Raw genomic sequence first — 12,398 nt, 5'->3', positions numbered from 1 at the left:
TTAAACATGCTTAGTGACATTGCAAATGTTTGAATGTCGGAATAACAGAAACAGGGCCTGTGTTTGTGTGAACCGGGTGTCTGTTGTTATCCAGTGAAAGCCCTGATCTGGTGGGGGAGGAAAGAAAGCCACCCACAAGGCAAGTAGCTGTCATCATTGATTCAGTCAGGCTGAAATTTGGAGAATTCTTGTACACCCTTGTGGGGGGGAACTTTTACAAAGGAGAGCTCTTACGCTCTCTGGGTGGCAAAGATGACTGGGAGGATTGGTGCAATTAGGTGGGCTCATGGTAAAGGCTGTCTATGGGAGGGCTGTGGCTTAATCTGCAACTCAAACAAGAGAAAATCTAGGCTAATCAATGGCCAATTACAATGCTAGGCATGGATACACAAACACATTACAACTTGCAATGGGTGTGTGAGGTGATTCATGGCAAAGAACCCCCTCGGGCAAGAAAGGGCTGAGTCAAACAACCACTCAAACAAAACATCTCGATGGAAATAACCACCGAGCAAAAGTGGTTAAAACACAAAGCACATAATTACCATGGATCGACACAAAAACAAATCACAACTTGTGAAAACAGCACACGCGTTGAAGAAAATGACAATTGAGTGACTTCTAGAAGGTGAGAAAGGTGCAAATCAGAAGACTAATTTAATGGGCTCCAGCGCTGCTGGCTTTCAATGACTGTGCCTCTGTGTGGAGTCATGATGCTCGTTTAGCACCTTTGTTAATTTCCTATTGAGGTAAAGACACTCCTGTCACCAAGAGGACACAATCCCAACGAGGGCCAGCCTGACATGACTTCAAGAGGCCTGCTTCTGACAGCTATATAATGGAGAGAGAACAGAAACTTAATCGCTTGTGGCCAATTGGTCCGTCAGTCACCACGGAATTCCATGTTTGGCCTCCACCGCGCCATTACATCTGAAAGGAGTGCTTTTTTCTGGAAAGAGTTATATTTCACAAATGTACAAAAAATGCGTGGCGACGGTTGAGTGGGATGACTGATAGGACAAGAGAGCAAGTTTGGTGCTATGGTTGATGTTTCTTTCAGAGTCATCTTCTCGTTTGGATTTCGCCTCTCATTATAGATGGGTTAGCTGACAACGTCATGAGACCATGTCTCCATGGTGTACAAGTCAGCGGGGTGTTGTGATTATGGATGGCCAGGTTGCTAGCAAGAATGACAAGAAACTACCATGCAGGGAATTGTAAGTGGCTCGTTTCAGCTCGTTTGATCTTTTTCTGTTTTGACTGATTTCATGTCAATATGGCAACAAACAAAAGAGATAGCTGGCTAGCTAACCAACAACTGTAACAGCGTATTTGAAAGACAAGTGCTCATTGTGCAAATGTATTTATGTTTTCAATAAACATTGTAGACAAAATATACTGTAGCTTACAAGCGGTCAAAAATCTAAGCCAACCCCATCTGTTTTGCCCCATATTTTCAAACGCCTCGGTTTTGTTGCTAAACAACCAACCTGTCTATGGTCAAAATAAAATAAAAGACAGAAATTACATTTCAACATGGTTTATTGCAGAAAATACAACTGTTCAAGAGTACACAGTATAGAATGTAGAGAACCTGGTAATAACTTTCCTGTGTGGTGAATGTCTGCTTAGTCATTGTCCTTAGACTGTAAATGCCTTGAGAGGATGCCATGTATAGCCAGTGTGTCCATATTTATGTTTTGCTGGAACTCCTGATAAAACACAGTAGTCAGAATATGACCCACTCTGGATGTTCTCGTCAATCTCCGCCTCTCCTCCAGCTGGTCCACACTCTCTCTTTGCATTCTCGCTCTCTCTCGCCAACGTCACACGGCCGCCGACGGAACCAGTCCCATCTTCGCACCCCTATGATATTGACTCTCCAGCTTGACTGTGAAAGGGGGAAAGCAGAGAGGAAGAGAGGGGGGAGGAGAGAGGGAAGAGAGGGGGGAGGAGAGAGGGAAGTGAGGGGGGAGGAGAGAGGGAAGGGAGGGGGGAGGAGAGGGAAGAGAGGGGGGAGGAGAGGGAAGAGAGGGGGGAGGAGAGAGGGAAGAGAGGGAGGAAGGAATGAATCAAAACACCATCAAAGGGACAGAATGACCTTTCAGAGAGCTCAAGGCCTGCTGATTAGAGGCGTCCGGGGCAGATAGGAGGGAGAAGGCCAGCGAGGCTGTTTATCCTGCTGCTACCACAGACTAGCCTTCAGCTTTGTGTTCTGGTACATATAGTCAAGTCTTTCTAGGCTACATCACACTACACTTATAACTAGGTCTAATAAGCCTCTGCTTATAGTGGCCATTTGGACAGAACCATTCCTATAGGAGGTGGCTTACTTTTAAGCAATATGGCCAATATACTACGGCTAAGGGCTGTTCTTACTCACAATGCAATGAGGAGTGCCTGGATACAGCCCTTAACCATGGTATATTGGCCATATGCCACACACCCTCGAGGTGCCTTATCGCTATTATAAACTGGTTATCAACGTAATTAGAGCAGTAAAAATAAATGTTTTGTCATACCCGTGGTATGCGGTCTGATATACCACGGCTGTCAGCCAAACAGCATTCATGGCTTGAACCACCCAGTTCATAATTAAGAATATATACTGGATGGTTATCAGAATGGGGATCAATTCCTTTGCAGTGGAAAATCAATAAAAATGTTTAAATATTTGATAAGTGTCCTCACAGGGCGCTAGGCTACTACGGTGACATCATATTACATTCAAAGGACCATCAATACAGAGCATAGTGTTAACCCAGCTTTACACCACTGACTGACTTCCTAATAGGCTTTATGGACCAGTCAAAGTGGCAAAGAACCCCCCCATACATACACTAACCTGCCTCATAACCTGCAATGGAGGAGATAAGAGCCTAATAGAAGCTTTCCATAGGTCTTTGACCCCATCAATTCAAGACATGTCCGGCAGATCCTGTCCCTTCCTCCATTGCAAACATGAGTCTGAGTAGTGAGTACCAGCCCTTTCTCATCCTACCCAACCATTTCAGGTTACAGTCGTCCACTAGAATCTGTCTAAGCAGACTTTCCTCTTTAGGTGATGACAGGGCTCAATATGACTGCTGCTGGCAAGGATAGATTGTACAAAACAGCAGCAGAGTCTTATGTTGAAGTAGGCCTAGTTGTATGACTGGATTATTTGAACAGCCAAGACTTTGACACCAATCAGGACCGCAGCAGAGTCATGATATCTTGTAATCGCAGGTTAAGCAATGTTTACTAGTTAGCTTGTTAACACAAACAAGCTAAGCAGTTGAAAGCCAACCCTGGGCCAGTTGCAGATGGCACTCTGTGCAGAAAACTCAAGTTAATCTTCAATGACAGGCCAGCAGCCAGGTGGCCGAGTGGTTAAGAGCATTGGAGGGTTAGTGTAGTGTTTTAACCCTGGTTCTGTTTCTCTCCAGGTGGGTACAGTCGCTGGTTAGAATCCCCGAGCCAACTAGGTAAAGGAATCTGTCGATGTGCCCTTGAGCAAGGCACTTGACCCTAATTGCTCCTGTAAATTGCTCTGGATAAGAGCGTCTCCTACATCACTAAAATTTAAATGTAGCAGCGGCTGTTTGACCTAGAAAGCTCTGTGGATATTCAAGCGGCACAACAAGTATCAAGAGCTGGCTGTACGCTGGTCTGCTTTGTAGGCCCTCTGGTGACATTGAACTCTTTGCAAGTCTTGAATTAGCATTTGTGTTGCTCTTAGCATGGCTTTTTCTCAGCAGTACTTATTCATTGCCGTATCGAAGCGACCTGGGAGTTGAGCTCAAACATAGCCCATCCATTTCTTCTTTATTCAACCAGTCACCTGGCTCTATATTTAACATAACCCTACCTATTTATTCTCAAAGCCCTTGTAAAATGTAAATACTGTAGCTAGTGCCAAAATGAGCATCTCTATTCCCCCAACAGAGGTCATTCACACCACATAGGACCCTCAAGCAATCCCTGGCCACTACAAGCCATATTAGGTTAGATGATCTGTGTGGAAGCAGCAGTTAACAGCTAAACACATTGTAATCTAGCACGGCGGAGGCCAGAAACACTCTATTCAGACAGTTAGCACTGAGGTTGGTTTTCCAAGGGGCTGAGGCAGGACAAACATGATGTATGTATAACAGGCAGCAGTGGTTGTCAACTCTGTTTGTTTTTCTATCTGTCTCGTCACATTAGAGCTCAACTCCATGCCCTGGTAGTGGCTGTGTAAGCACGGTGTTAAGGAGAACTGCTGTTTGCTCACCATTTCCAAACTTGCCTCAAATACTGACATGTATTATTTGTGCGTCTCTGTTATGCCTGGAGCCAAATCTCCACAGCAAAGGGAGTGCCTCTGGATTCTGGCAACTAGCTAAAAATACAGTGGTCGCCCAAGTGACAATGTTGAATGGTTGAGAATGTTTATGTCACAAACCAATGCCCTGCACCACACAGAGGACTTTGTTTCTGGCCTGAGTAAAAATAACATAGGCTAATCCAAACCAGGTGACTGGTTCTAACAGAACATGTACACTAGTTTCACTCATACCAAATCAAGAATAGTATTTGACTGCTTCTTTGCCTCAATATAAAATCAACTAGAATTTCCCCCCTAAACGATTTACCATGACACCCACGGAGCGAAACAACAAGCCAGACATGGCAAGCTGATAGTTCACTTGTCAAGTGCGTAATTAAGAGTTAGCGTTTGGCCAGCTCGGCTGATTGTGTCTGGGAAGTGCTAATGCCAGCTCAGTCTAGTTCCTCTCTGTTAATGGCTGGAGGGGCTGCTGAGTGGGCTGCTGAGCAACAGCATTTCAGAGTGGATGCTGAAAGAGTGAGATGGGGAGAAGAGAGAGAGCAAGAGAAAGGGAGACAGAGAGAAAGGGCAAGCGATATAGAGACAGAAAGAGAGAGGCTGTCACATCGATCGGTGAGACAATTTCCCATTGATTGCTGGTCTGTTTGGGGGCTGCTGTAGAGAGGTTTATTACCCACACACTACAGCTGGGGAGGCCCAATAATAGGTGCAGTGTGTCTGCAGAGGGCTAGAGCTACATCATCAAGCCTGTAGACTACACCCCTATTTGAGCGCACACACACACACACGTTATGTTCTTCTATCCTCATGGGGACCTACAATTAATTTCCATTTAAATCATATTTCCCTACATCTGAACCTTAACCCAAACTCCCAACCCTGTTTACTCTAATTGTAACCATTCACCTAAGCTTTAAACAGCCTTCTTCCTTATGGACAGACAGTTGATATGTTGGCCACACCCCACACTACTATTCTGACCCTATAGTATACACATACTGTTCTCATTACAGCCCGATGGGAAGGAGCCCAATACGTTTCTGATAAACATTCACATCCAGCCACAAAACCCAAGAGATGGAGCCAAGAGGTCTGTCTGTATACTACTACCCTGTAATGGAGGACCATTGACAACCGCACCAATTAAATACAATGGCCTTGAGATGAACATAAACACTGAAAGGCAACACTTCACTGTCGATTGAGGGATAATGGAATAATTCTAGGCTTAAACAAGGAATAATGGATATCCGATATGCCAATCAATGAATCAGCTAGGGAGCTCTTTGTATTCATACCTTGTATTGGAGAATGATAATCCCCATTCACTAAGGTGATTTATGATTGCTATGCAAATATAACCAAAGCTTGATACACTCAGACTACAGGCAATTACTCCACACCAACAGAGGATTGTGATGAGGACGAAGAGAATAAAAGCATACAAATGCATTGTTAGATTTATTAACCTTTATTTAACTAGGCAAGTCAGTTAAGAACAAATTCTTATTTACAATGATGGCCTATTAAAGAATCGTATATATTCTAATTATATATTCTAATGTTGCTTGGCAATACAACCGGGCATGAGAATACCCAGGGGATAAATATATGTGTTGATTGGGCCTAAAGCCAGGGCATGGGGATGACACTATGGCATCCATCTTGTTTCTGGTTTTTCCAATAGAGCTCGTACTCAGTGAGCCTCAAGAGGATCCCTACATGCCAGACTGAGACTACATCTCCTGGCTCTACACTGACTACTGCAGCCCAGTGGATGTGTACACATCATTCAGGGTAAAAGAAAGAAACCTGCCAGGATTCTCATCCCGGTGTTAGTCACACCTAATTTATATTCTCTTCCTCAGCCCTGGCTGCTAGATTTACAAGTGGAGGTTGTACTGCTGTGTGAGTCGACTTGCAGGCAGGCAGCTTCCCCTTGGAGGATCTCTCTCCCTCTTCCCTCTCTCTTTCTCTCCCCATTCTCCCCCTCAAGCTGTTTTCACAGACACAGAGGGGCTGAAATGGCTGAGTGATTTCTACTGCTGCTGTTGCTGCAGCGCTGCTTTAGTCAGGCACACAACAGGCTAGGCTAACCGGGCCAGCAGCCTGAGTCTGGCAGGTTAGCTACCCACGCTCTGTCATTTGCCCTTCCCTTCCTAACCTGCCAGACTCAGGCTGCCGGCCCGGACAGGGTGTGGGTAGCTAGCGACTCCGAGGCAGGGTGACAGCGTGTTTACGCTGCTGTCCCAAATAGGGGCTGACGCTCCGTCGATCGCACCTGCTACCACGCACCTTGCCTGGGGAGTGGGTGGTGGGTTCAGGTGGGTTGGAAGGAGGGGAAGTGAGACAATAATGAGATAGAGAGGAAGAGAAAAGTGCTTTGTGGAATCATGTTTAACAATTCTCCTGGAGGTTTACCCTGATACATGGGGGAGCTAAAGCCAATGGAAGTGAATGAGCCGAAATGGAGGGAATCAGTCTGGCGTCCATGTTTCTTCTATGACTTCATCATCGTATTAATCCTGCTTCGCAGCATCTCTTTCCAGGAGATTGTCCAGAAAAATGTCTGAACAACTCTTATGAAGACACCATGTTCAAATTAGTTGGTTTAAATAATCAAGAAGCGTTTCAGAAATCTACTCCTGGATATTTGGCCACTTCCAGAATGGACATGTTTAAGAGGGATAGTGGGAGGAAGAGAAGGAGGGAGCACATTCTGGTCTAATAACTCTATAAGCTACTCACATAACATTGACTGGGGGTTTTCCAGTGAAAAATCTCCCAGTGACAAGGGTCACCCATACTAATGTGCCGCAACTGAGGGAACCAGATTCCTCCTGTGTACATGAGTAATTCAAGTAAGGAGCCAGCTCCCCAGTGGTTATCAATCACCCTGGGCTCTTACAGTGAGAGCCAGAGCGACTGGTGCAGCAGCGACGCAGTGTGTTAGATACAGTGGGATCGCGCGTGCGCTAATGCTGAATCACCAGCGACCTCGTGTGAAGTGAACGCCCCCCCCCAAGGCAATGCTGCTGCAGCGAGGGCACGCGTCCAGAAGACATTTAATTCCTTTCGCATTAGCTTCGATCGTGGCACTCTCGTTAACGCAAAGTACCGTCGCTAAAATCCCCATGTCTCCTCAGGTAGTCAAATGCCTCAGAAACATTGGCCCGGGTATAAAAATCATCAAATCAGATAAACTGCTGAGGGGGCAACACAAATTTATATTTTGTATTATTTCAATCATAATAAGACATTGATATAACTTGAGTGGCAAATCACAATGCCTGTATTAAAGTTGTAATGACATACTGCCCCATCATGGTGGATCAGGATGTTGTGTTTATATTCAACCCTCTTCTAATGGTAAGTGACATAATCATTTTGTAATGAATTAAATGAAGTCAAATATTCAATCAAGATTGTTCTATTTTTCTCTGTGTGTTAACACACCGGTCATAAGAATAGGGTCATTGGTGAAGTCCTGCAGGGACAGCTTTCTTTTGATGTATATTTCACATGTCTGTATACCACTGCAAATACAGAGAGCCCAAAGAAACAGCAGGATGGGCTTTAGCGATAGGCGTGTGTTTACCCTGAGACAGAGACTTCGTTCCCCTGCAGCCCCAATGTCAAAGAGACAAAATATCAACAGGAACCTCTTTCTAACAGCCACTGAGGGACTCTGAAAAAGTCAATACTGCTGGTTCTTAAAAACAGGTTCCTATAAAGAAGCCTGTTGACTGCCCACATCTAATTAGAATGGAAATGTAGCGTGGGCTTTGAATGGATCACTGGGGATAGACATTGGCATTTAGATGATGTTATGTCGGGACTAGATTACTGATGACACAGTATTTTGGGAGATAGTCTTATCAGCAAAGCCTCTGAAATAAGCTAATTGTATCTCGGCATTGACGGTAAGGGGCTGTCATTGTTCTATCATTGGGGATTTGGAGAGGGGTTATACACACATGTACAAACACACCAACCTTCAGAATGCTTGTGTGTGTAGACCTATTCTCTTGTCTATACATGAGTTTATTTTGAGAGAAACAATCAAATCCTTTATCAGGGGCATAAGTCAAGAACAGAACAGTCAAGACCAAACAGAGAGTCCCAGAGAGAGAGAAAGAGTCTCAGAGAGAGAGAGAGACACACTCAGACAGAGAGAGAGAGAGAGTCCCAGAGAGAGAGAAAGAGTCTCAGAGAGAGAGAGAGTATCAGAGACAGCGAGAGACACACTCAGACAGAGAGACACACTCAGACAGAGAGAGAGAGAGAGAGAGAGAGAGAGAGAGAGAGAGAGAGAGAGAGAGAGAGAGAGAGAGAGATGTATGGGTAAACCACTTCTCCAATCTTTTTGGCTCTATAACAAAGAATAAAGAGCAAAAACATATACATGATTAAATACAAATCTTAGAATCAACTATTAATGACTACTAGAACCGACGGGATTCTCTAATTACCCTGAATGAGTTACAGGACAAAATAAAAACCCTCCAACCCAAAAAGGCCTGTGGTGTTGATGGTATCCTTAGTGAAATGATCAAATATACAGACAACAAATTCCAATTGGCTATACTAAAACTCTTTACCATCATCCTTAGCTCTGGCATCTTCCCCAATATTTGGAACCAAGGACTGATCACCCCAATCCACAAAAGTGAAGACAAATTTGACCCCAATAACTACCGTGGAATATGCGTCAACAGTAACCTTGGGAAAATCCTCTGCATTATCCTTAACAGCAGACTCATACATTTCCTCAATGAAAACAATGTACTGAGCAATTGGCTTTTTACCAAATTACCGTACAACAGACCATGTATTCACCCTGCACACCCTAATTGACAACCAAACAAACCAAAACAAAGCCAAAGTCTTCTCATGCTTCGTTGATTTCAAAAAAGCTTTGACTCAATTTGGCAGGGGTCTGCTATACAAATTGATGGAAAGTGGTGTTGGGGGTAAAACATACGACATTATAAAATCCATGTACACACACATTTCTTCACACAGGGTCGTGGGGTGAGACAGGGATGCAGCTTAAGCCCCACCCTCTTCAACATATATCAACGAATTGGTGCGGGCACTAGTAAAGTCTGCAGCACCCGGCCTCACCCTACTAGAATCCGAAGTCAAATGTCTACTATTTTCTGATGATCTGGTGCTTCTGTCACCAACCAAGGAGGGCCCACAGCAGCACCTAGATCTTCTGCACAGATTCTGTCAGACCTGGGCACTGACAGTAAATCTCAGTAAGACCAAAATAATGGTGTTCCAAAAAAGGTCCAGTTGCCAGGATCACAAATACAAATTCCATCTAGACACTGTTGCCCGAGAGCACACACGAAACTATACATGCCATGGCCTAAACATCAGCGCCACAGGTAACTTCCACAAAGCTGTGAACGATCTGAGAGACAAGGCAAGAAGGGCCTTCTATGCCATCAAAAGGAACATAAAATTAACATACCAATTAGGATCTGGCTAAAAATACTTCATAAGTCATAGAGCCCATTGCCCTTTATGGTTGTGAGGTCTGGGGTCCGCTCACCAACCAAGACTTCACAAAATGGGACAAACACCAAATTGAGACTCTGCATGCAGAATTCTACAAAAATATCCTCCGTGTACAACGTAGAACACCAAATAATGCATGCAGAGCAAAATTAGGCCGATACCCACTAATTATCAAAATCCAGAAAAGAGCCGTTAAATTCTACAACCACCTGAAAGGAAGCAATTCCCAAACCTTCCATAACAAAGCCATCACCTACAGAGAGATGAACCTGGAGAAGAGTCCCCTAAGCAAGCTGGTCCTGGGGCTCTGTTCACAAACACAAACACACCACACAGATACCCCAGGACAGCAGCACAATTAGACCCAACCAAATCATGAGAAAACAAAAAGATAATTACTTGACACATTGGAAAGAATTAACAAAAAAACAAAGCAAACTAGAATGCTATTTGGCCCTAAACAGAGAGTACACAGTGGCAGAATACCTGACCACTGTGACTGACCCAAACTTAAGAAAAGCTTTGACTATGTACAGACTCAGTGAGCATAGCCTTGCTATTGAGAAAGGCCGCCGTAGGCAGACATGGCTCTCAAGAGAAGACAGGCTATGTGCTCACTGCCCACAAAATGAGGTGGAAACTGAGCTGCACTTCCTAACCTCCTGCCCAATGTATGACCATATTAGAGAGACACATTTCCCTCAGATTACACAGATCCACAAAGAATTCGAAAACAAATCCAATTTTGATAAACTCCCATATCTACTGGGTGAAATTCCACAGTGTGCCATCACAGCAGCAAGATTTGTGACCTGTTGCCACAAGAAAAGGGCAACCAGTGAAGAACACACACCATTGTAAATACAACCCATATTTATGCTTATTTATTTTCCCCTGTGTACTTTAACCATTTGTACATTGTTACAACACTGTATATATATATATATATATGACATTTGTAATGTCTTTATTGTTTTGAAACGTCTATGTGTAATGTTTACTGTTAATTTTTATTGTTTATTTCACTTTTGTATATCATCTACCTCACTTGATTTGGCAATGTTAACACATGTTTCCCATGACAATAAAGCCCCTTGAATTTAATTGAATTGAGAGAGAGAGACTCAGAGACCCAGAGAGAGACACTGTGACTCAGAGACTCAGAGAGAGAGAGAGATTCAGAGAGAGAGAGAGTCTCAGAGAGAGAGACACTCAGAGACCCAGAGAGAGAGACACTGTGACTCAGAGAGAGAGAGACTCAGAGAGCAAAAGAGAAGAAAGGGGAGAGAGTCTCAGAGAGAAAGAGAAGAGAGATAAGGAGAGGGGTAGAGAGAGCAGAGGGGGGAATATGTTTATGCTGATCTAGTGCTCTGCATTCTGAGGAGGCTGCTCAGTGCAGCGGAGCAGAGGGAGAAATGTGTCAACGTTGACAGCAAGCTGAATATCTTAAACCTTCACTGACACCCCTGCAGGCGCTCTCTCAGGCTCCCTCTGACACACACACACACACACACACACACACACACACACACACACACACACACACACACACACACACACACACACACACACACACACACACACACACACACACACACACACACACACACACACACACACACACACACACACACACACACACACACACACACACACACACGCCAGGTGGGAGGATTGCTGTGTTCCCACGTGACTGTGTACAGTAGCGTTTGTTTAACGGTCAGCTCAAGTGCAAGGCTCATCTCTGGGGAAAAGCCCTGGTGAAGTGTCTCCATGCACACGGAGACATCTGTGGGTGTGAAACCGAGAGAGTAAGCTAGAGCCATAACAAGAGAAACATTATGTAGTCATGACCTAAATCCCTACAGTAGCTTATTTCCCTCTATAGCTTGGTTTATAAATATAACATGACTTTTTACCTACATGGGGATGAATATTTGGGTTGCTCCACTACCACAACAAAACTATTAATAGATATATACACTGTTGTCATGACATGCACACATGGCTTTAAAAGGACCAATGGTGAGGAGAAAGAGGAGCGATGCTTTGTATCCAACACCAGCCCCAGTTCATGTTAACTCAGCAACCATCCTCCATACAGTGCCTCTGTGTTCCCCCTCTGGTGAGAGTACTGTAGGAGCACTACACTGCTAGCTAAACAATGTCCAATGTCCGTGTCTAAGCATCTTATCTATTCAATCCCATTATATTCATCTGACTGCCATTTCTCAAATGACTCTCTTACAGCTCTCACATTGTTTGTTACCCGTTTGAGCTATGAAAACTTTGGTAATTGAAAAGTCCGTCAAAAGATGATGGTCTCGCTTGCTGACGATTTACACGCATGCGACTGACAATTGATAAAAGAGGGCCATTGTGTTGGCAAGATGTTGTTGGTGCCAAAGAATGACAACTTAAAGTAGACTAGAGAACATGTAATTCTAGTTTTTGAATTCTGACAGTTATAAACAGACACAGGGGAACGTGTTTTTCTGACAGTCACACCCCAGGATATTCTATCTCCTCTGAGCTGTCTAATATGATGTCCGAGACT

The 12,398-nt window shown here is 44.2% G+C and overlaps 1 protein-coding gene across 5 annotated transcripts in view; it reads right to left on the bottom strand.

The window, feature by feature from the left end:
• Window positions 1–1,524: 1,524 nt before the first annotated feature.
• trip4 (thyroid hormone receptor interactor 4) overlaps window positions 1,525–12,398 on the bottom strand; it is an 82,781-nt gene continuing 71,907 nt past the window's right edge. For all 5 annotated transcript variants that reach the window (XM_046348951.1, XM_046348952.1, XM_046348955.1 and 2 more), the window contains one exon: window positions 1,525–1,891. In XM_046348951.1, the coding sequence (XP_046204907.1) occupies window positions 1,827–1,891 (65 nt within the window). In that variant the 3' untranslated portion in view covers window positions 1,525–1,826. The remainder of the gene's footprint in view (window positions 1,892–12,398) is intronic.

Source organism: Oncorhynchus gorbuscha, linkage group LG05 (assembly GCF_021184085.1).
Source record: "Oncorhynchus gorbuscha isolate QuinsamMale2020 ecotype Even-year linkage group LG05, OgorEven_v1.0, whole genome shotgun sequence".
NCBI classification, from domain to species: Eukaryota; Metazoa; Chordata; class Actinopteri; order Salmoniformes; family Salmonidae; genus Oncorhynchus; species Oncorhynchus gorbuscha.
Note: the sequence above shows the minus strand (reverse complement) of the source record. Positions and strands in the feature narration are given on the sequence as shown.